The 25,387-nt window shown below is 46.4% G+C and overlaps 1 protein-coding gene across 2 annotated transcripts in view; it reads right to left on the minus strand.

The window, feature by feature from the left end:
* The window catches only part of LOC134980715 (transmembrane protein 62-like), a 103,059-nt gene that overhangs the window by 58,679 nt on the left and 18,993 nt on the right, over positions 1-25,387 (minus strand). For both annotated transcript variants that reach the window (XM_063947651.1, XM_063947650.1), the window contains exons 6-10: positions 20,521-20,645; positions 13,276-13,398; positions 7,938-8,093; positions 7,175-7,334; positions 6,469-6,582 (exon numbers count right to left, since the gene is read on the minus strand). In XM_063947651.1, the coding sequence (XP_063803721.1) occupies positions 6,469-6,582; positions 7,175-7,334; positions 7,938-8,093; positions 13,276-13,398; positions 20,521-20,645 (678 nt within the window). The remainder of the gene's footprint in view (positions 1-6,468; positions 6,583-7,174; positions 7,335-7,937; positions 8,094-13,275; positions 13,399-20,520; positions 20,646-25,387) is intronic.

Raw genomic sequence — 25,387 nt, forward strand, 5'->3', positions numbered from 1 at the left:
GTAGCCGCAGGCACCACGATAGGCTGGTTCAAGTGAAATGCTGAAACCACCTTAGAGAGAAATTGAGGACGAGTCCTCAATTCTGCCCTGTCCGTATGAAAAATTAGGTAAGGGCTTTTATAGGATAAAGCCGCCAATTCTGAGACACGCCTGGCTGAAGCCAGGGCTAACAACATTACCACTTTCCAAGTGAGATATTTTAAGTCCACAGTGGAGAGTGGTTCAAACCAATGTGATTTTAGGAAACCCAAAACTACATTGAGATCCCAAGGTGCCACTGGAGGCACAAAAGGAGGCTGTATATGCAGTACCCCCTTGACAAACGTCTGAACTTCAGGAACTGAAGCCAGTTCTTTCTGGAAGAAAATCGACAGGGCCGAAATTTGAACCTTAATGGACCCTAATTTTAGGCCCATAGACAGTCCTGTTTGCAGGAAATGTAGGAAACGACCCAGTTGAAATTCCTCTGTAGGGGCCTTCCTGGCCTCGCACCACGCAACATATTTACGCCAAATCCGGTGATAATGTTGCACGGTTACATCCTTCCTGGCTTTGATCAGGGTAGGGATGACTTCATCCGGAATGCCTTTTTCCTTCAGGATCCGGCGTTCAACCGCCATGCCGTCAAACGCAGCCGCGGTAAGTCTTGGAACAGACAGGGTCCCTGCTGAAGCAGGTCCTTTCTTAGAGGTAGAGGCCACTTCTCTGTGAGCATCTCTTGAAGTTCCGGGTACCAAGTTCTTCTTGGCCAATCCGGAGCCACGAGTATAGTCCTTACTCCTCTCCTTCTTATGATCCTCAGTACCTTGGGTATGAGAGGCAGAGGAGGGAACACATACACTGACTGGTACACCCATGGTGTTACCAGAGCGTCCACAGCTATTGCCTGAGGGTCCCTTGACCTGGCGCAATACCTGTCCAGTTTTTTGTTGAGGCGGGACGCCATCATGTCCACCTTTGGTTTTTCCCAACGGTTCACAATCATGTGGAAGACTTCTGGGTGAAGTCCCCACTCCCCCGGATGGAGGTTGTGTCTGCTGAGGAAGTCTGCTTCCCAGTTGAACACTGCTGACAGTGCCATCACATGATTTTCCGCCCAGCGAAGAATCCTTGCAACTTCTGTCATTGCCCTCCTGCTTCTTGTGCCGCCCTGTCTGTTTACGTGGGCGACTGCCGTGATGTTATCTGACTGGATCAGCACCGGCTGACCTTGAAGCAGAGGTCTTGCTAGGCTTAGAGCATTGTAGATGGCCCTTAGCTCCAGGATATTTATGTGGAGTGATGTCTCCAGGCTTGACCACAAGCCCTGGAAATTTCGTCCCTGTGTGACTGCTCCCCAGCCTCTCAGGCTGGCATCCGTGGTCACCAGGACCCAGTCCTGAATGCCGAATCTGCGGCCCTCTAGAAGATGAGCACTCTGCAACCACCACAGGAGAGACACCCTTGTCCTTGGTGACAAGATTATCCGCTGATGCATCTGAAGATGCGACCCGGACCATTTGTCTAGCAGATCCCACTGGAAGGTTCTTGCGTGGAATCTGCCGAATGGGATTGCTTCGTAAGAAGCCACCATCTTTCCCAGGACCCTTGTGCATTGATGCACTGAGACTTGGCCTGGTTTTAGGAGATTTCTGACTAGTTCGGATAACTCCCTGGCTTTCTCCTCCGGGAGAAACACCTTTTTCTGGACTGTGTCCAGGATCATCCCTAGGAATAGGAGTCGGGTAGTCGGGAGCAGCTGAGATTTTGGAATATTGAGAATCCAACCGTGCTGGCGCAGCACTATCTGAGATAGTGCTACCCCGACTTCCAACTGTTCCCTGGATCTTGCCCTTATCAGGAGATCGTCCAAGTAAGGGATAACTAAAACTCCCTTCCTTCGAAGGAGTATCATCATTTCGGCCATTACCTTGGTAAAGACCCGGGGTGCCGTGGACAATCCAAACGGCAGCGTCTGAAACTGATAGGGACAGTTCTGTACCACAAACCTGAGGTACCCTTGGTGAGAAGGGCAAATTGGGACATGTAGGTAAGCATCTTTGATGTCCAGAGACACCATATAGTCCCCGTCTTCCAGGTTTGCAATCACTGCTCTGAGTGACTCCATCTTGAATTTGAACCTTTGTATGTAAGTGTTCAAGGATTTTAGGTTTAAAATTGGTCTCACCGAGCCGTCCGGCTTCGGTACCACAAATAGTGTGGAATAGTACCCCTTTCCCTGTTGTAGGAGGGGTACCTTGATTATCACCTGCTGGGAATACAGCTTGTGAATGGCATCCAATACTGCCTCCCTGTCTGAGGGAGACGTCGGTAAAGCAGACTTTAGAAAACGGCGAGGGGGAGACGTCTCGAATTCCAATTTGTACCCCTGAGATACCACTTGGAGGATCCAGGGGTCCACTTGCGAGTGGGCCCACTGCGCACTGAACTTCTTGAGACGGGCCCCCACCGTGTCTGCTTGTAAAGCCCCAGCGTCATGCTGAGGACTTTGCGGAGGCGGGAGAGGGCTTTTGTTCCTGGGAACTGGCTGTTTGTTGCAGCCTTTTTCCTCTCCCTCTGCCACGGGGCATAAATGAGGCGCCTTTTGCCCGCTTGCCCTTATGGGGCCGAAAGGACTGCGCCTGATAATACGGCGTCTTCTTAGGTTGAGAAGCTACCTGGGGTAAAAATGTGGATTTTCCAGCAGTTGCCGTGGCTACCAGGTCTGATAGACCTACCCCAAATAACTCCTCCCCCTTATAAGGCAATACTTCCATGTGCCTTTTAGAATCCGCATCACCTGACCACTGCCGCGTCCATAAACCTCTTCTAGCAGAAATGGACAGCGCGCTAACTCTTGATGCCAGTCGGCAAATATCCCTCTGTGCATCACGCATATATAGAAATGCATCCTTCAAATGCTCTATAGTCAGTAATATACTGTCCCTATCTAGGGTATCAATATTTTCAGTCAGGGAATCCGACCACGCGAGGCCCGCACTGCACATCCAGGCTGAGGCGATTGCTGGTCGCAGTATAACACCCGTGTGAGAGTATATACATTTTAGGATATTCTCCAGCTTTCTATCGGCAGGTTCCTTTAGGGCGGCCGTATCAGGAGAGGGTAGTGCTACCTGTTTTGACAAACGTGTGAGCGCTTTATCCACCCTAGGGGGTGTTTCCCAACGTGCCCTATCCTCTGGCGGGAAAGGGTACGATGCCAATAACCTTTTAGGAATTATCAGTTTTTTATCGGGGGAAACCCACGCCTCATCACACACTTCATTTAATTCCTCGGATACAGGAAAAACTACAGGCAGTTTTTTTCTCACCAAACATAATACCCTTTTTAGTGGTACTTGTATTATCAGAGATATGCAATACATTTTTCATTGCTTCAATCATGTAACGTGTGGCCCTAGTGGAAGTCACGTTTGTCTCATCATCGTCGACACTGGAGCCAGTATCCGTGTCTGTGTCTGCCATTTGAGGTAACTGGCGTTTTAAAGCCCCTGATGGCGTTTGAGACCCTTGGACAGGCACAAGCTGAGTAGCCGGCTGTCTCATGTCGTCAACTGTCTGTCGTAACGAACTGACACTGTCACGCAATTCCTTCCATAAGCTCATCCACTCAGGTGTCGACTCCCCAGGGGGTGACAACTGTATAATAGGCAATTGCTCCGCCTCCATCTCATTTTCCTCCTCAAACATGTCGACACAATCGTACCGACACACCGCACACACACCGGGAATGCTCTGATAGAGGACAGGACCCCACTAGCCCTTTGGGGAGACAGAGGGAGAGTATGCCAGCACACACCAGAGCGCTATATATAAACAGGAATACCACTATAAAATGTGCTTTTCCTTTATAGCTGCTGTATTATCAAAACTGCGCCAAATTAGTGCCCCCCCTCTCTTTTTTACCCTTTTCTGTAGTGCAGGACTGCAGGGGAGAGTCAGGGAGACGTCCTTCCAGCGGAGCTGTGATGGAAAATGGCGCCTGTGTGCTGAGGAGATAGGCTCCGCCCCCTTCTCAGGGGCCTTTTCTCCCGCTTTTTTGCAAGTTCTGGCAGGGGTTAAAATACATCCATATAGCCCTGGGGGTTATATGTGGTGTATTTATGCCAGCCAAGGTGTTTTACATTGCTGCTAAGGGCGCCCCCCCCTAGCGCCCTGCACCCTCAGTGACCGGAGTGTGAAGTGTGCCTGAGTAACAATGGCGCACAGCTGCAGTGCTGTGCGCTACCTTGTTGAAGACCGAAGTCTTCTGCCGCCGATTTTTCCGGACCTCTTCTTGCTTCTGGCTCTGTAAGGGGGCCGGCGGCGCGGCTCTGGGACCGAGCTCCGAGGCTGGGCCTGTGTTCGGTCCCTCTGGAGCTAATGGTGTCCAGTAGCCTAAGAAGCCCAATCCACTCTGCACTTCAGGTGAGTTCGCTTCTTCTCCCCTTAGTCCCTCGATGCAGTGAGCCTGTTGCCAGCAGGTCTCACTGAAAATAAAAAACCTAAAACTAAACTTTTCACTAAGAAGCTCAGGAGAGCCCCTAGTGTGCACCCTTCTCGGCCGGGCACAAAAATCTAACTGAGGCTTGGAGGAGGGTCATAGGGGAGGAGCCAGTGCACACCAGGTAGTCCTAAAGCTTTTACTTTTGTGCCCAGTCTCCTGCGGAGCCGCTAATCCCCATGGTCCTTACGGAGTTCCCAGCATCCACTAGGACGTCAGAGAAATTATAACAAATAAAGGCTCGGAATAACTCACTTTGCATGTAATGAGTCTATAGTATAATATATTAGTTTCACCTTTTAAGTTGAATTACTGAAATAAATGAACTTTTGCACAATATTCTAATTTTCGGAGTTTCATCTGTATGTGACCACAAATAGTGGAAAGGTGTACCCCCGCTTCATTTTCCACACTTCCGGCAAGGTGGCTCACTGCGCTCTGCTATTCCTGATTGCAGTCCACATGGATAGTAAATCCAACATTGAAAAAACAAAACATAAAACATGTGTCGACTATTGTCATGTCAACCTTAAGCACTGTCTACCTTTTACATGTCGACCTATCATCAGGCACCCAAGGAAGATTTAAGAAAACTTCTTCATAGGAAATTTCATGTGTTGCTCATGACGACCATGTTCTGGATAACTTTTTTAGAATATTATAGATACAGGTTGAGTCTCCCATATCCGTTAATTTAAAAACCGAAATATTCCAAAAACCGGAATATGTTGGGCTGCCATGTCACATGACACCAGCATCATATGACAGATCAGACAGTGTATTTACCTTGCTTAATGACCCCACCAGGCTTCCTCCAGGCTGCCTAATGCACCTCAGCCGCCGGTCCCTTGCTTACTGGGCTCCATCCACGCTGACCAGTGCACCTCACCAGTGGTCCCGGCTTGCTGACCCAGCTGGGAATCTCTTCTGGCTTCACCTCCTCGCTCTGCTCCTGGCCTTCCGAATCCAAGACGATGGTTCCTACACTGGTCTGGCAGGCAGAGGGTCAACAAGGTTGCCAGGCTGCAAGTCCGTCAGCCGGATCTCGGGGGTCTCCCTGTCTAGATGGCAGGGAAAAGGCCTGGTGGCAGCCTCCTGTCACTGCACAGCTAATCAAGAATATTTGCATATTCACTGCATTTTAAAGGCATGCAAATATTCAAAAGTCTTCTGGTCACAAGTATTTCAGATATGGGAGACTCACCCTGTACATGATATCTAGAGTATGATTGGTTGCTATTTACAACACCTCCACATCTGCTTTTAAGAAGTTTTTTTAGACTTCTCCCAAGGGGGAAACGTAATGTAGTGCGATCTTGGGGACTAGCTTCCGCCATCTGTTTAGCCCAAATACATGGCACTTTAGTGAACTCTGAAGCCGTTCTAGGGAGGAAACTGGACAGGCAATTGGGCCTCCACATCTACAGATGCTTGGGCCAGTAAGACGTAGCATGGTCCCCATTCTAGTACTCCTGGCCTGTGGGTACCAGTTTTAAAAGAAAAATAATTTGTGTGCCCTTAAATTGACAAAAGTGATTTTTGTTGCCCCTCACTAATAAATTAACATAACTGGCAATCCCCTCCTAATAAACAATTTGGCCTCCCTTCCTAATAATTAATAACAGATGTTCCTTTCCTAGAAATAACTGGTGCCCCGTGTAATAATTTATCATATCTGCTGCCCTCAGTATAAATATTAGCCCCTTATCACAGCATGTATAGTGCCAATGTTCTGAAGGACACTCTCTCTCTATAGTGTCCCCAATAGAAAGACAGAGGAAACAACGGTGGTGTAACTACCAGGTATCAATGTCCTGACTTTTCTGACAGGAATGCATGCAATTCTGTAAGGGCAATAAAATAAAAAATCATTACAAAGCACTAACTACTGCAATATCAATGTATCATAAATGAAGAGAACCAATTATCAACTACCCTGTATTGCAGCCAAGATGTGAGCAATTTATTAAGCAGATTTAACTTACCATGAGGTAATGATCAGTGAGGAGAATAAGAGATGGAAATAGGCTGAAGCTGACAGACATGTCATCTTGTAAGCTGAACAAGTGGCTTCTAATCCGACTCCTTTCAGCTGTATCCTGTATGAAAGATAGGAAAATGTTAGCACTACAAACCAATAAACGGGCTATGATAGGTTTTTGGGAGACTTATACAGAATATGTATAGTCCTTCTAGAGCATGTGGTGAGGCTAGCAGAAGACACCCGCTAAGCTTTGCTCCTGCAGAATATTAGTTTAGTGTAGGAACAAATGAGGTAACAAATAACTACAATGTGTAATGATACACAAGAAAACATTTACTCTATATTAAGGACAAAATTGACATCCCTGTCTTGCTGATGCCAAGTATTGGATGAAAAACCATATATGTAATAATAGTATTCCAAGGACAAAAATAATCCATAAGACAAAAACAAAAATTTGTAAGGAAAACTTCTGCAACAAAATAGTGTAACTGTATTCTAGCATAACCAGGCGTTCAAACACACAAACACTGCCTGTGCCAGCGCATCTGTCATTCACAGCCGGGTTCAGGAAGAGAAGAGAGGCTAGCATGCAATCCTGCATGCATTTCACCCACACCCCTCACGGGTGCACTTACAGAGTACACTCCAGGAACATGGACCTGCAGACATCTGTTACAGCTTATTATGCAATGTCTTTATTTTACCTTAACTTGAACTTTTATTTCATGCAGTCCTATTTTATAGTTTTCAGCATTCCATTCCAAGACGTATAATGGACCAGATGAGTGACCAGCTTCACCCAGCTCAATGCCATCTATGAACACCTTTACTGAAATGATAGGATCAGGGGAAAATGCCAGGATCCTAAAATGAAGCAAAGACTTTAGTGCATCATATGACTATCAAACTACAACACTCACAGGACAGATCATCTTTCTTCACACAACCAATTTCAATAGCTACACTGTGTACACAGCTGAAAGATGGTTCGCCAGCTGCCAATGGGCCGATCCATCCAATGATTTAAAAAGTGTTCTGCGCAAACGAATTGTGCATACACTCTTACCAATACGCCTTCGGACATGCCTGGCCATAGGAACTGTAGTGATGTCACTGTTAGACGGTTTCTGCAGCCGGCATATCAGTCGGTCAACAGGTCCCCTGTATTATACAACAGACATGATTGGACTGTGAAAGTCGTTCACAGACATATCGGTTGTACATACAAGATGATGTACATAGCCAAATATTGTTCGGTGGCTGCACAATTGATATATTGGCAAGTATGTACCCAGCTGTACACTAAGCCTGCTTACTGCTACATTTCCAGGGTCTGTTTATTCTCCACACATTGTTCATGCCCACAACAGAGGTCTATCTGCTACCAGCACCATAGTTAGCATTAGCAATATACTTTGGCTTAAGAAGTGTAGACTATTTTATTCGGAACATGAAAGATAACAATACCTGATGTGTGTGGAGTACAGGATCCGCTTTAAAGGCTCCACAGCGGGATTTGTGTACAGGGCAGATTTGGGGTTGGTAATGAGAATGGCGGGCCACTCTTCATACTGCAGGTCTAGAAAGCTGAACAGATCATGATCAAAGGCAAAGATGCGATATCTGCAGGGAAGAGCACGGAAAAGAATAAAACTCCCTGTGATCACAGCAGGATCAACTTAATGATGCCATTTTTTCTTACTTAGAGAGATGAATAAAATATCTAATATACAAATAGAGCAATCATCAATATATGGCTTGCTTTTACCTTGAGTGTTTTAGGGCTAGAAACTCCTATTGTTACCTGCAGCACCAGGAAATACCATCTGAAATTGGTACTAGTAATCAGTTTCTCTTGTACTGACTTGCTGTAATCCGCGACTAAATGGTCATTCCTGTCTGGGACCCTCTAATAGAGCATGAAACACCGTTAACAGTGGTGGTCCTTCATAGCAGCCTGGGAGAAACGTACTCTCCCAATATGCTCCAAACAGAATATATTAACAGGAAAATACTACGGTACCAATATTAAAAGATAATAATGAGCCATCTAGGTCAGTGACTCTCAACCATAAAGTTTTCCCAACAGGTCAAATTTTGAGGATTTCTATCTCTGAAGGCAGACTAAAGAAATCCACAAAATATGACCAGTTGGTACTTTGGGACTGGCGTGGAGAACCACGAGTCTAGGCAATTTAAGGTTCAAAGGTTATTTTGTAAATGATCAAGAGAGGAAAAGGTTGGCATTTTTATGCAGATTCTTCAAATATAACCATTATTAACCTTTAAAATGTTAGTAGCCCACAAATCATTTAAAATATTTTAATAATTTAGAAAGCGTTACAAAGACTGGAAATCATGGTTTGCTTTGAGAAAGCAGCCTAAGAGTGAAACGTACGTTGGCTTTTACCTGCCGCATATCACTCTGTACTCATCATATATATGTGAGATTCATTTATTAACAGTTTCTTATATAACGCAGCATATTGCGTTGCGCTTTACAATTGGAACAGTAATAAAACAAAACTGGGTAAAAACAGACAGAGGTAGGAAGGCCTTGCTCACAAGCTTGCAAACTATAGGGAAATAGGCATTGATACACTAGTATAGAGGCTAAATATTGCATAATGGACCAACAGATTGCAAAGGTTCTTAGTGGGCTGTATGATATGGGCACCCAGCAATGTTGGCCAAGGGTCAGGAGTGAGAAATTGAAGAAATATAGTGAAGAAAAATATGTGAGGTTATGTGTGGACTGTACAGAGGGGATGCAATTAGACAGGGAGGCATTGAAGGTTATGTGGGTGGGTCTGGAATTTGATAAGTTTGCCTGAAGAGGTGAGTTTTCAGGGAAGTTTAAGTGAGTTTTCAGAGTGGGCGCAGCTCGGATAAAATCCTGTAATTTTGAGAGGGAGCAAGTATTGCGTGTGGATGAGAGACGCAGATCTTGTGTAGAGCGGAGAGATCGGATAGAGAAATGTTCTGAGATAAGTGAAGAGATGTATGTTAGTGCAGTTTGATTAATAGCCTTGTATGAAAGTAAAAGTATTTTATATTGAATACAGTAGAATACCGGTAACAAATGGAGGGATTGACATAGTGGATCCGCAGACAAAATCAGCCTAGCAGCTGCATTCAAAATGGATTGTACTGGTGAGAGACTATGTTTGGGAAGACCAGTCAGAAGACTATTGTAATAATCAAATGCAGGAGATAATGAGAGCATGGATTAGAGTTTTTGCTGTGTCTTGTTTAAGATATGGGGGGTCATTCAGAGTTGTTCGCTCGCTAGCTAGTTTTTGCAGCCGTGCAAACGCATAGTCGCCGCCCACTGGGGAGTGTATCTTCGCTTTGCAAGTGTGCGAATGCCTGTGCAACCAAGCAGTACAAAAACAGTTTGAGCAGTTTCTGAGTAGGTCTGAACTTACTCAGCCACTGCGATCACTTCAGCCTGTCCGGAGCCGGAATTGACGTCAGACACCCGCCCTGCAAACGCTTGGACACGCCTGCATTTTTCCAACCACTCCCTGAAAACGGTCAGTTGACACCCATAAACGCCTTCTTCCTGTCAATCTTCTTGCGATCGGCTGTGCGAATGGATTCGTTAAATCCATCACCCAGCAACGATCCGCTTTGTACCCTTACGATGCGCCTGTTGTGACCCAATCGCTGCGCTGCGAAAAACGGCAGCATGCGATCAGGTCGGAATGACCCCCATGGTCGTATTTTGGATATGTTTCTTAAGGCCCGTACACACTGGTCGATGTATCGGCCGTTCTATTGAACGGCCGATACATCGCGGGACCTTCGGCCAGTGTGTACGGGCGATACGTCTGTGAACTCAGTCGTTCACAGACGTATCGCGTCGGCCGCGCAGCACAGCCGACAGCCAATATATCTAACGATATATTGGCCCGTCGCTGTGTGTGTACGGGGCGGTCGTCCGACCGCCCGTACACATGCTGCGGCGGCCGGCGGTGATTGACAGGTGAACTGGGCGGGCGCTCGCGCCCAGTTCATGACGTCAGTCCCCCGACGGATCGGGCTGTGTGTATGCACAGCACACTGCCCGATCCGTACATAGATATATCTGCAGATCAATTGTTCTGCAGATATATCTAATAGTGTGTACCCACCTTTAGATGCATGTAACATGATTTTGAGACAGATTGAATGTGGGGAACAAAGGACAGTTCACTCTCAAAAATGACACCTAGGCAGCAAGCTTGTGGGGTAGGGTTGATTGATGAGATATCAACAGTGATAGAGATATCAGGTTGGTAACTATTTTTGGCCGGTGGCAATATAATTCTGTTTTGGAAATATTAAGTTTGAGGTGGCGAGATGTCATCCAAGATTAAATGGCAGAAAGGGATTCAGTGACACGGCCATTCAGTGACAACTCTGGGGAAAATAGGTAGATTTGAGTATCATCCGTATACAGTTGATACCGAAATCCGAAAAAGCTCATTAGTTTAGCAAGAGATGTGGTGTAGATTGAGAAAAGCAGAAGACCTAAGACTGAGTTTTGTGGTACTCCAACTGATAGAGGTAGCTAAGAAGAGGTGGAGTCAGAGAAACAAACACTGAAGGATCGATTAGATAGGTAGGATGAGAACCAAGAAAGGGCAGTGTCCTGGAGACCTAGGGATTGTAGTGCTTGTATGGGAAGAGGCTTCTCACTAAGCTGGAAGACATGATGGATATATCTACTAGTTCTCTGGCTACTGTTCATGTGTTCCCTATGACAGAATTCCTCTCCAATGTATCTTGCTCAGAGGTAGCAGATACTATTGAACTAGACTTTAACACAATTTCTGGAGGTTCTGACTTTTTAGTGGAGTATCAGAAGATCTGATTAACACCTCTGCTGGTTGGATTACGGTTCAGAGATTCGCCTTTTAAGCGTTTCATCTATAAATTTGTGTTTCCTCAGATGGATGGAGGAGTCCAGGATTTTATTTATCTCAGACCTCCATGCACTCACATGCAGGTTCTTGGATATATGGAACTGGGACTGGTTTTGTAACTACATCGGAGGTTGAGACTTGGCCTGATTAATATGTTGCAACTCATCACCTTATACTAATGTTCGGTCATGAAAAAAGGGGGGGGAAACAAGGAGGGGAATCAAAAAGTAGTTGCCTAGTAGGGCGCACTGATGCGATTTGTACTCTAATAACTATATAAAACTTAGCTTTTATTGCTTCTGCCTTCTAAAATATCCAATTTCTCTGGGGATTACACAGCAAAACAGAGGTTAAAAATTTAGACACATACAGACAAATAAGTGAAAAAGAATAGAAATGAATGTGAGTAGATTTAAAAAGCGGTACTTCCACTTGCAAGAGAGATTTATTGTGACAAGTGACTCTTCACATTATACCTTCATAATACCAGGTTGCTATTTAGATATACATATATCAACCCTGCAATACTTTACAAGTACAAACGAGGCTGTGTAAATCTTGAATAGGGATTACTGACCCCCTATAGGATAAGAATCTGATAGAACTGGGGGATCTGGTCAGTTAATATATCTGGACTCTCAAGGGCTCCACAAACATTTCTATTTCTACACCGTATCAGGAGTCATAAGTGGAAGTACCGCTTTTCAAATCTACTCACATTCATTTCTATTCTTTTTCACTTATTTGTCTGTATGTGTCTAAATTTTTAACCTCTGTTTTGCTGTGTAATCCCCAGAGAAATTGGATATTTTAGAAGGCAGAAGCAATAAAAGCTAAGTTTTATATAGTTATTAGAGTACAAATCGCATCAGTGCGCCCTACTAGGCAACTACTTTTTGATTCCCCTCCCTGTTTTCCCCCCCTTTTTTCATACTTAGTTAGAGTTGCAATCGGGCTGCACCCCCACACAGTTAGACCTAATATCAGGTCCAGAATTTCTTTAATGGGGTTCAAATATTGGATAAGATCCAATTAGTTCATAGATCACCAAGTGCGCAGATACATCTCCTTTTCCTGTACATGACTAATGTTCGGTCACCCTATATGCTCAGTTCATATTATTATTTTTTTATCCTGTCCTTTTCTTTATTTCTGCCTGTGCCATATGCATATCACTACGACATCTGGTGTTAAATAAGTGAGAACTTAATATTTTTATACAGTAGAGAACTGGGCCTCACCTAGCTCAGGTCATTAATACACTGCCTACGTCAGTTATGTGTCATATTATCATTTAATGTGCCTTAATGTCCTTCTGGGGGGAAGGGGGGGGGGGGAATTGGCTAGTTAGCGTAGTTTAGGGGTTTTAGGGATCCAAGTATACCTATGTTTGAGGCAGGCTATACAGGGCGGGGGGTTACTGGGGTAGTTTGTCTTTGAGGGTTTTGTTTTATTTTCTATGGATGCTTCAGCAGATGTCTTGTATTTTATCGGTCTACACTTGACAATGATGTATATTTACTCTGACAGATATATGGAAATATGTACTCCCCTCTTTACAATGGTTACAATGCATGGGCTCACATGGCGGTTGTGGGCCTCTCGTATACATATATATATATATATTTTTTTTTTATTTTTTTGAGGGGTGGTTTTATTTGTGTTTCTGCAAAACGTAAAATTTCAATAAAAATTATTGAATAAAAAAAAAAAGAATACATTTTTATTTGAACCATATGGGCTGGAGGAACATTTTGACTTATACATAGCTCCCTTATAGATTAGTGAGTAATAATTTGTTCTCTATTTAGTACAGACTAATCATTACGGAGAATTTCTCTGCAATCAGTGTTAATGTGGCATGCACGAGCATGCAGGATTGGATCAAAGATTACCTCCTATTCTGCATCCAGTCTCCCAGCTCCAGCTCCAGGGTTCCTTGCTGGTGTTGGCTGTGCAGGATTGGGGCCAGCCCTCCCAGCGTGTGCAGGTGACCACACATGTACGCTACAGCTGAACTAGGAATAAGAACCCATGGTAAATCTGAATGACCAATGAACAGGCATCTATGGAATGTGTAGCTGACTCGAAGAAATACATTTACCTTAGTTACCTAGTATGCATAATCCACACTCAGAAAAAGATATGCAGTCCTAATGTTGATATTCATTATGTCGACAATAATAGGATTTTAATTACCTACCGGTAAATCCTTTTCTCGTAGTCCATAGAGGACACTGGGGTCCACATTAGTACCATGGGTATAGATGGGTCCACTAGGAGCCATGGGCACATTAAGAAATGAATAGTGTGGGCTGGCTCCTCCCTCTATGCCCCTCCTAACAGACTCAGTCTAGAAACTGTGCCTGAGGAGACAGACATACTTTGAGAGAAGGATTTAACTGAACAGTGGTGAGATTCGAACCAGCACACACAAACAAGAGGAAAGCCAAGCTAACCCAACTTGAATAGGAACAGCAATGGCTGAACCAATAACAATACTTAACCAAGTAACAGTGCAGAAACGAAGCACCGGGCGGGCACCCAGTATCCTCTACGGACTACTAGAAAAGGATTTACCGGTAGCTAATTAAAATCCTATTTTCTCTTGCGTCCTAGAGGATACTGGGGTCCACATTAGCACCATGGGGATGTACCAAAGCTCCCAAACCGGGTGGGAGTGTGCTGAGGTTCCTGCAGAACTGATTGACCAAACTGAAGGTCCTCAGAGGCCAAAGTATCGAACTTGTAGAACTTAGCAAACGTGTTCGAACCTGACGAAGTAGCCGCTCGGCAGAGCTGTAAAGCCGAGACACCCCGGGCAGCCGCCCAGGAAGAACCCACCGACCTAGTAGAGTGGGCCTGTACTTAAGGAACCGGCAATCCTGCCGATGAATAATCCTGCTGGATAGTAGAACTGATTCAGCGAGCAATAGACTGCTTTGAAGCAGAACACCCAATTTTCTTGGGATCATAGAGAACAAACAGCGAGTCAGATTTTCTGTGACGAGCCGTCCTCTTCACGTAGATCCTCAAAGCCCTCACCACATCCAGGGATTTAGAGGTAGCAGAGGTGTCCATAAACACCGGAACCACAATAAGTTGGTTGATATGAAACACACCACCTTAGGAAGAAATTGCGGACGAGTTCTGAGTTCAGCTCTATCTTCATGAAAAATCAAATAGGGGATTTTGTGAGACAACGTCCCCAGTTCTGACACACGCCTTGCGGAAGCCAAGGTCAACAGTGTAACAGTCTTCCACGTAAGAAACTTAACGTCAACCTCCTGTAAAGGTTCAAACCAGTCCAATTGCAGAAAACGCAACACCACATTAAGATCCCAAGGTGCCACGGGAGGCACAAAGGGCGGTTGGATGTATAGAACACCCTTCAAGAACGTCTGAACCTCAGGAAGGGAAGCCAATTGTTTCTGGAAGAAAATGGACAAGGCCGAAATCTGGACTTTCAAGGAGCCCAAATATAGGCCCACATCAACACCTGACTGTAGAAAAAGGAGAAAACGTCCCAGTTGAAATTCCAGTACAGGAAATTTCCTGTTTTTACACCACGAGACATATTTTTTCCAAATACGGTGGTAATGTTTAGACGTTACCCCTTTCCTAGCTTGGATCAGGGCGAAATAACCTTGTTTGGAATGCCTTTCCGGGCTAAAATCTGACGCACAACTTCCATGCCGTTAAACGTAGCTGCGGTAAGTCTTGATAGACTAATGGCACCTGCTGCAGAAGATCCTCTCAGAGGTAGAGGCCACGGGTCCTCCAAGAGCAACCCCAGTAGATCCTTCTCTGACAATCTGGAGCAATGAGAATTGCATGAACCTTTTCCCTTTTTATTCTTTTGAGAATTCTTGGGATCAGTGGCAGAGGTGAGAACACGTAAACCATCTGGTAAAGCCATGGAGTCACCAGAGCGTCCACCGCCACAGCTTGTGGGTCCCTCGACCTGGAACAATAGCGCTTTAGCTTCTTGTTGAGATGACAGGCCATCAGGTCTATCTGCGGAATTCTCCATCGACGTGTTAAGGACTCGAACACCTGTGGGTGAAGGCCCCACTCTCCTGGGTGGAGGTCGTGCCTGCTGAGGAAGTCCGCTTCCCAGTTGTCTACTCCTGGAATGAATATTGCAGACAACGCCACTGTGCGTCTTTCTGACCAGAGGAGAATTTGTTATCTCTGACATCGCAGCTCTGCTCTTCTGTCCTCCCTGTCGGTTTATGTACGTTACAGCCGTCACTTTGTCCGACTGAATCTGAATGGCTTGATCTTGAAGAAGATGTGACGCCTGAAGAAAGGCGTTGTATATGGCCCTTAGTTCAAGAATGTTGATCGGAAGAATGGCCTCCTGACTTGACCATTTTCCTTGGAACTGTTTCCCTTGGGTGACTGCTCCCCAACCTCTGAGGCTTGCGTTGGTAGTTAGTAGAATCCAAATTTTGAATCCTGAACCGGCGACCCTCGGTCAGGTGAGACATCTGAAGCCACCACAGAAGGGAGATCCTGGATTTTGGCGACAGACGTATCTTCTGGTGCATGTGAAGATGCGATCCGGATCACTTGTCCAACAGAACCATCTGGAAGGGCCTTGCGTGAAACCTTCCGTACTGTAGTGCCTTGTAAGAGGATACCATCTTTCCTAGGAGGCGGATGCAAATATGCACTGATATCCGGGGCGGTTTCAGGACGTCTCGCACCATTGACTGGATTACCAATGCCTTTCCCATTGGAAGAAACACTGTCTTTTCCTCTGTATCCAGTATCATTCCCAAGAACGGAAGTCTCCTTGTTGGGTCCAGGTGAGATTTCGGCAGGTTCAGAATCCACCCATTATACTGGAGTAGGCGAGTCGACAGGGCAATGATGTGCAACAACTTCTCTCTGGACGGTGCCTTGATCAGCAGGTCGTCCAGGTATGGTATAGTGTTCACCCCCTGCATGCGGAGGAGAAACATAATTTCTGCCATCACCTTGGTGAACACCCATGGTTCCGTGGAGAGGCCACATGGCAGGACCTGTAACTGGTAATGAAAGTCCTGTAACGCAAACCGTAAATAAGCCTGGTGAGGCGGCCAGACTGGAACATGAAAGTACACATCCTTGATGTCCAGAGACACTAGGAACTCCCTTTCCTCCAGACCTGAGATCACCGCTCTCAGAGACTCCATCTTGAATTTGAACACCCGTAAGTACGGCTTCAGTGACTTGAGATTTAAAATGGGCCTTACCGAACAGTCAGGTTTCGGTACTACAAATAGGTTGGAATAATTACCGTACAGTTTTTGAATTGCTGCCTGTAAGGTCAAACTTGCTTTTGGAGAAGCTAGTAAGCCTGATTTGAAGAATCTGGGAGGTGGGAGTTCCCGAAATTCCAGTCGGTATCCCTGGGCGATAAGATCTTTTACCCAGGGATCTTGGCAGGAAGCTGCCCATATGTGACTGAAATAAATCAACCGGGCTCCCACCTGCCTGTCTTCCAGGCAGTGTGCGCCACCATTATGCTGAGGGTTTTGAGGAAGCAGACCTGGAGCCTGATCCTGAGAACATGCAGCTGTGGGTTTTCTGGATTTACCTCTATTCCCTTAGAAGGTGGTAGCAGAACCCTTGGATTTGCCTTTAAACTTCGCTGTACGAAAGGATTGCAGTGTTGGAGCCGAGTAGGTTTTCCTAGCTGGTGCTTTTGCGGAAGGAATGAACGTAGACTTACCCGCCGTAGTTTTGGATATCCACTTATCCAGTTCATCACCAAACACAGCCTCACCTGTGAACGGCAGGCCTTCCACACTCCATCTGGTATCCACATCCGCCGTCCACTGGCGCAGCCACAGGCCCCTGCGTGCCGATACTGCCATGGCAGTGGTGCGTGCGTTGAGTAGACCAATGTCCTTAATGGCTTCAACCATAAAGTTAGCAGAATTCTGGATATGCTGTAGGAGTAAAACAACATCATCCCTTGGTAAGGAATCTAAATCATCAATTAGAATACCTGACCACTTGGCAATAGCCTTAGTGATTCATGCGCAAGCAACAGTGGATCTCTGAGCCACCCCAGCCGAAGTGTACAAAGATTTGAGAGTGGTCCCAATCTTGCGGTCAGCCGCGTCTTTCAAAGACGCCGCCCCAGGAACCAGTAAGACTACCTTACGTGATAACCTGGATTCAGACGCATCCACTATTAGCGGGTTTTCCCACTTCTTCCTATCCTCTGCAGGAAAAGGGATTTGAAACTTCTTATCAGGGTTTACCCATGTTTCTTCAAAGAGGACATTTAATTCCTTTGAAGCTGGAAAAGTAGCAGAGGATTTTTTCTTTGTATTAAAGTAAGATTCCCCCTCAGCCTCCTCAGACTTGTCAGGGATGTGTAACACGGTTCTGACAGCCTCAATGAGGGCCTAAATTCCCTGTGACAGGACGGCATCACCCCCACTCGCATCTATCTCACCCTCCTCACGATCTGACGTATCAGGATCAGTGTCACCCTGCATGATTTGGGCAAGGGTACGTTTTAGTGGGCAAATGGTAGGAGTTTTGGGTGCAGATATGGAAGCTGAATCTCTATGCATCAGGTCATCCATAGACTGCCTCAAGAATTGTGTTTCCTTTTCATTATTTGACAGCTTTGTGGAAATATTTGAAATCATCCCTTTAATAGAAGCTAACCACGGGGGTTCAGCCCCACTGGACTGGGAGTGCACACTATCCTGAGTACAAGGTAGCGAGTCCCCAGGAGATGATAGACATTCAGCTGTGCAAGAAACGCAGTCCCTGGACATGGTAAGACACAGACACACACACACACACACACACACACACACACACAATGGGGAACACAGTATATGTAGGCCAAGTCTCAGAGAGACACAGAGCTTGGAGCCAGCCACACAGCATCTCTATCAGCAGTAGTAAAACTAAGCTGGGGCGCGATATATATATTATATAGTGTAGTGTAAAAATACCCAAACTGCTCCTCCCCCTTCACTAAGACCCCCTGGTACACAGTGGAAGGTAGGGTCTTGTCAGAGGAGCTGCACGCCTTCAGCAGTGCTTTGTCACCCAGAACTGCAGAGGAAATGGCTCTGGAGAGTTGCTGGAACCGCTCAGTGGGAAGCCATGCCCCCTAAAATGGTGCGCGGCTTCCCGCACTTCAGAGATTATACTGGATGCCTGGACACTGTTAGCGCTGTGTGTGAACCAGAGTGGGTAACACAGAAGATTCAAGTCGCCCCTCACAGCGGAACCGCGCCGTAGCATGTGTCCATCTGAATCACCCCGGAGTGCAGCTTGCTGAGAGCAGCGCTCCTACCCCAGTGCCGCCATTCCCGCCGGCGACCCGCTTAATGGGGCGCCGGCGCTGTACTCACCACTCTTCTTACTCCAGGCAGGTGGTGACGGCGTTGCTGCGGGAGGGTAGCAGCACCATGGTGTGGCTTGAGAATAGCTCCCTCAGGAGCTCAGTGTCCTGTCAGCATGAGAAACGGGACCATTAACTCTCTAGGAAGTTGGGCCTTTCTCCCCCCTAAGTCCCACGAAGCAGTCAGGCTGTTGCCTAAACAGCCCTGACTGAAAATAACAATAAAGGAAATAAATGTAGAAAACTCTTCAGGAGCTCTCCAAAGCGTGACCGGCTCCTCCAGGCACATTTTCTAAACTGGCAGCAGGGGCATAGAGGGAGGAGCCAGCCCACACTATTCATTTCTTAAAGTGCCCATGGCTTCTAGTGGACCCGTCTATACCCATGGTACTAATGTGGACCCCAGTATCCTCTAGGACGTAAGAGAAATTTATTTTATTTATTTATTAAGTTTATTCTATAGTTCAGCAAATTCGGTTGGGCTTTACAATTGGAAATTATAATAATGTTGACATCACATGAGGATATGTGAAATCCCGAAATTTTCAGAATGCCGACATTAGGGTTAGCGAGGTAAGAGAGGAATTAGTGCGATACCCCTTTCACACTAAGCTTCTGACCCGGGATTTTGCTGGGGCAACTCGGGCTCTGGCTTGATGTGAACGGGTCTACCTGGGTAGTGTGTCCCGGGACTTCGACCCTGGTAGGCTGCAGTGTGAAAGGCATCATAGTCAGGTCACACTAAAAGGACCAGAAAGGCGGATCAGCTGCGCTTGGAGAAGAGGTCATCTCCATGTGCTAGCAGATATGGCAGAATGTGCACGTGTGCAGTGTCTGGCAGCGGGAAGACCCGGCAATAACCCAGGTCCAGCCTGCAGTGTCAAAACAGTTCCAGCAGCTGTGGCATGGCTTGAAACAGTGTTCAATAACCCAGGTTTTCAGTATGAGGCACTATGAGGGGGGTTATGCTGTGGAAGGCGGGAAGGGGGAGGTTAGGGGTATGCACCAGGGATAGGGGGAGAATACTCAGTAGAATGCAGCTCATCACCTGTCTCCACTGAAACGGTTCCTCACATGGCTGCCGGGACCACGGACACCGCTGCTGTTGCCAGAACCAGGTTTGATACCGCTAGACCCCAGGGATTGTTTGTCAGCTGTGTCCACATGATGAATGCCGACCTAACTAACCATACCCAGACACTAAATGACCCAAACCAGTGCAGACTTTCACTGCAAACAGTTCAGCCGTGCAATCCTGTGTACACTGCGTCATGTGAAAGACCTACCACAATTTACACATATCCTACTTTTTCATTCTCTTTATATTAGAATACAGACGAGTAACATTAGTCATTGGAGACCACATAACACGGGTTGGGGATGTTTCACCGGCGACCAGCCTCCCGGCAGTCAGCATCTCAACGCAGAATACTAGCAGGGAGGAGGGGGTGCGAGTGCAACGAAGCCCCTTACGGCTCGTTGCGCTCTCCACACTGCGGGCTCGCCACAGGTTCTATTCCCACTCTATGGGTATCGTGGACAATCGTGGAATAGTCCCTGTTAGTTGGCATGCCGACTGTCGGGATGTTCAGGGGGTGTGATGAAGGTCACATAACTACATCCCCATAACACAAACAAGTACTTGTGAACACGGGCAACAACACCGATTGCCTAAAATGAAAGTACAAAGTTCAAATGAAAATAAACTTTAGATGAGGAAATGAACGGAAATAATTATTTAGTGTTTTTAATCCAGAGTACAACAGTGACTGACCTCATTGCTGTCCGGATGCCGGGTGAAGAAGACACAATAGTTGACGTGGGGTAGTGACCAAACCACACAGACTGATTGCTGTGGAGACTCTCAGTGGCCAGTACAGACAATTTCTGCATCTGATTCTAGGAGAAGAGACTAACAGGATTAATTACAATTGAAGAAATCATGGCGGTATAAGGGTACGAAAACATGGAAAGCCTAGCTTAAAGCTGTTACTATTACAACTATTACAAACCTGCGGGGAAATGTTATAGGGTACGAGATTGCCTAGGTCCAGGAATTTGGCCAAGATTGCACGTATTTTTAAAGTAGCAATCATTAACAAGGCAAAACCAGGTTGGCTATGCCCTTTAAATGATTGCCACTTTAAATACCATCCAAAAACCCAGATCTCGTCAAACTTGGGGCCTAATTCAGACCTGAGCGCAGCAGCAAATTTGTTAACCAATGCGCAAAACCATGTACACTGCAGGGGGGCAGGTATAACCTGTGCAGAGAGTGTTAGATTTGGGTGGGGCATGTTCAAACTGAAATCTAAACTGCAGTGTGAAAATAAAGCAGCCAATATTTACCCTGCACAGAAATAATATAACCCACCCAAATCTAACTCTCTCTGCACATGTTATATCTGCCCCCTTGCAGTGAACATGGGGGGTAATTCAGAGTTGATCGCAGCAGCAAATTTGTTAGCAGTTGGGCAAAACCATGTGCACTGCAGGAGAGGCAGATATAACATGTGCAGGGAGAGTTAGATTTGGGTGGGTTATTTTGTTCCTGTGCAGGGTAAATACTGGCTGCTTTCAGTTTGAACACACCCCACCCAAATCCAACTCTCTCTGCACATGTTATATCTGCCCCCCCCCCCCTGCAGTGCACATGGTTTTGCCCATTAGCTAACAAATTTGCTGCTGCGCTCAGGTCTGAATTAAGCCTTTGTACCCTTTTACATCCCCCCCCCCCCCCCCCCCTGGTCTTTTTTCTCCCTGAACTACCAGGGGCTGCTCTCGCAACCATTTTTTTTTTTTTCCAAAGACCTCCATTGTTCATCACAAGAGCCCTGGCTGAATTTTTTTTGCTTCTGATGGGTCCGCCTGCTCTTGCTCCCCCCCTGCCCCATGCCGCTCTCTCAGCCATTTTAAAGTGTCAAGCTTACAGGTCCTGCCCCAGGTGCTAAAACAGCTTTAAATGTTTACTGATGTTTCACCTGTAACATTCACAAATGTTACAGACAAAAAAAAAAAAGACAATTGTAGTTTAATGAAAAAGGAAACAATGTAATTAATCTGCCATGGAAGGATAGATCATCTGATCGCATAAACTCTATTACAGCATTATAAACAATGTTAGTGAGACAATACTATTTACTGATTAGTCTGGGATGTTTATTTCTGATATAACTATTATTGTACATTTATAATACAATTAAGGTATCTATTTTTTTTGTTAACAAATTTCTGAAATGGGAAAACAAACAAAACAGAAGTATTTTTGGTCCGTCCGTCTACCTTGGGGACACCGCTATAACTTGGGGTGTTGCGAACACAACATTCAAACTAAAATGCTTTGGAAAGATTACGCCGTGCCCCTTCACTCTCTAAATCCCATGCGGCCATAGGACCCATAAGAGACAGGCTGAGACTTAAAAAGCCCATAGGACAGCAAAACCAGAGTCACACTCAACAAGAGTTAACAGAACACAGTTACAATAAGTAAGGTATACTGGTGTCTGCAGATGGACTCAGAGAAAACAGGATTTTGGTTACCTACCGGTAAATCCTTTTCTCTTAGTCCGTAGAAGATGCTGGGGTCCACATTAGTACCATGGGGTATAGACAGGTCCACCAGGAGCCATTGGCACTCTAAGAGTTTGAGAGCGTGGGCTGGCTCCTCCCTCTATGCCCCTCCTACCAGACTCAGTCTAGAAACTGTGCCCGAGGAGTCGGACATCTTCGAGAGAAGGATTTAACACCGATAGTGGCGAGACTCACACCAGCTCACACATACAAGGCACATCAAGCTAACTTAACTTGAAAACTCAACAACCACTGAAACATTACTTACCAAGTAACAATGCATTACTCAACTAAAACGAAGTTGTACTGAACCAAACAATGACAGCAGGAAATCGTAGCGCTGGGGGAGCGCCCAGCATCCTCTACGGACTATGAGAAAAGGATTTACCGGTAGGTAACCAAAATCCTATTTTCTCTTACGTCCTAGAGAATGCTGGGGTCCACATTAGTACCATGGGGATGTACCAAAGCTCCCAGAACGGGAGGGAGAGCGCGGAGGTTCCTGCAGAACTGATTGACTTAACTTCAGATCATCATAGGCCAAAGTATCGAACTTGTAGAACTTTGCAAACGTGTTTGACCCAAACCAAGCTGCAGCTTGGCAAAGTTGTAACGCCGAGACACCCCGGGCAGCCGCCCAGGAAGACCCCACCCTACGAGTAGAGTGGGCCTTGACAGACGTAGGACACGGCAAGCCTGCCGTAGAATACGCATGCTGGATAGTGAACCTGATCCAGCGAGAGATCGTCTGCTTAGAAGCAGGACACCCAAATTGGGATCATACAGGACAAACTGAGTCCGATTTCCTGTGACGAGCAGTCTTTTTCACATAGCGTTTCAGAGCCCTTACAACATCCAAGGACTTTGATGAAATTGAGGAGTCAGCAGCCACTGGCACCACAATAGGTTGGTTGATATGAAATGCCGACACAACCTTCGGAAGAAACTGCTGACGTGCATGGAGCTCAGCTCTATCTTCGTGGAAGATCAAGCATGGGCTTTTACAGGACAAAGCCCCCAACTCCGACACACGTCTAGCAGAAGCTAAGGCCAACAATGTGACAGCCTTCCACGTAAGAAATTTGACCTCAACCTCCTGTAGAGGCTCGAAACAGTACGATTGGAGGAACTGCAACACCACGTTAAGATCCCAAGGCGCAGTATGTGGTACAAAGGGAGGTTGGATGTGCAGAACTCCCTTCAAAAAGTTCTGAACCTCAGGGAGGGCAGCCAATTGTTTCTGGAAGAAAATGGATAGGGACGAAATCTGGACCTTCACAGATCCCAGCTTCAGGCCCATATCCACACCGGCTTGTAGAAAGAGAAGAAACTGTCCCAGTTGAAACTCCACCGCAGGAAATTTCTTGGACTCACACCAAGATACATATTTTTTCCAAATTCGATGGTAATGTTTAGACGTTACTCCTTTCCTAGCCTGTATCAGGGTAGGAATAACCTTGTTCGGAATGCCCTTTCGAGCTAGTATCAGGCGTTCAACCTCCATGCCGTCAAACGTAGCCGTGGTAAGTCTTGATAGGCGAACGGCCCCTGCTGCAGCAGGTCCTCCCGAAGAGGAAGAGGCTGCGGCTCTTCTTGCAGTAGATCCAGAAGTTCCACGTACTAAGCCCTTCTTGGCCAGTCTGGAGCAATGAGGATCGCTTGAACCCTTGTTCTCCTTATGAGCTTTAGAACGCTTGGGATGAGTGGAAGTGAAGTAAACACGTACACCGACTGGAACACCCACGGAGTGACTAAGCTTCTTGTTGAGACGAGTGGCCATCATGTCGATCTGGGGTAAGCCCCAAAGATCTGTTAAATCCTTGAACACCTCCGGATGGAGACCCCACTCCCCTGGATGGAGATCGTGTCTGCTAAGAAAGTCCGCTTCCCAGTTGTCTACTCCCTGAATGAAGATAGCTGACAGCGCCAAAGTGTGTTTTTCTGCCCAGAGGATGATTCTTGTTACCTCTGCCATTGCAGCTCTGCTCTTCGCTTTGCCCTGTCGGTTTATGTAAGCCACTGTTGACACATTGTCCGATTGCACTTGAATGGCCCGATTCCTCAGAAGATGGGCCGATAGGAGAAGACCGTTGTAGACGGCTCTTAGTTCCAGAATGTTTATCGGCAGGCCGGCTTCCAGACTTGACCACCGTCCTTGGAAGGTTACCCCTTGAGTGACTGCGCCCCAGCCCCGAAGACTTGCATCCGTGGTTAGAAGGATCCAGTACTGAATCCCAAACCTGCGGCCCTCCAGAAGGTGAGGTAATTGCAGCCACCAGAGGAGTGAAATCCTGGCCTTTGGCGACAGAAGTATTCTCTGGTGCATGTGTTGATGGGATCCCGACCACTTGTCTAGGAGATCCAGTTGGAAGGGCCGAGCGTGAAACCTCACGTACTGCAGAGTCTCGTAAGAGGCCATCATCTTTCCCAGAAGGTAAATGCACTGATGAACCGACACCTGGGTTGGCTTCAGGACATCCCGGACCATCGTTTGAATCACCAACGCTTTTTCCTCTGGAAGAAACACCCTCTGCACTTTCGTGTCGAGGATCATTCCCAGAAAGGACAACCTCCTGGTTGGTTCCAAATGTGATTTTGGAAGATTCAGGATCCAACCATGTTCCCTGAGAAGCTGGGTCGTGAGAGCTATGGACCGTAACAGCTTCTCCTTGGACGATGCCTTTCTCAACAGATCGTCCAGATACGGAATTATGTTCACTCCCTGTCTGCGGAGGAGAATCATCATTTCCGCCATCACCTTGGTAAATACCCTTGGTGCTGTGGAGAGGCCGACTGGTAGGACCTGGAACTGAAAATGACAGTCCAACAGTGCGAATCGAAGATAAGCTTGATGCGGCAGCCAAATCAGAATGTGGAGGTACGCATCCTTGATATCCAGGGATACCAGGAATTCCCCCTCGTCCAGACCTGATATCACTGCCCTTAGAGACTCCATTTTGAACTTGAACTCCCTCAGAAAGGGGTTTCGTGATTTTAAGTTCAGAATGGGCCTGACCGAACCATCCGGTTTCGGTACCACAAAAAGGTTCGAATAGTAACCTTTGTTTTGC

The sequence above is a fragment of the Pseudophryne corroboree genome, chromosome 12, assembly GCF_028390025.1.
Source record: "Pseudophryne corroboree isolate aPseCor3 chromosome 12, aPseCor3.hap2, whole genome shotgun sequence".
NCBI classification, from domain to species: Eukaryota; Metazoa; Chordata; class Amphibia; order Anura; family Myobatrachidae; genus Pseudophryne; species Pseudophryne corroboree.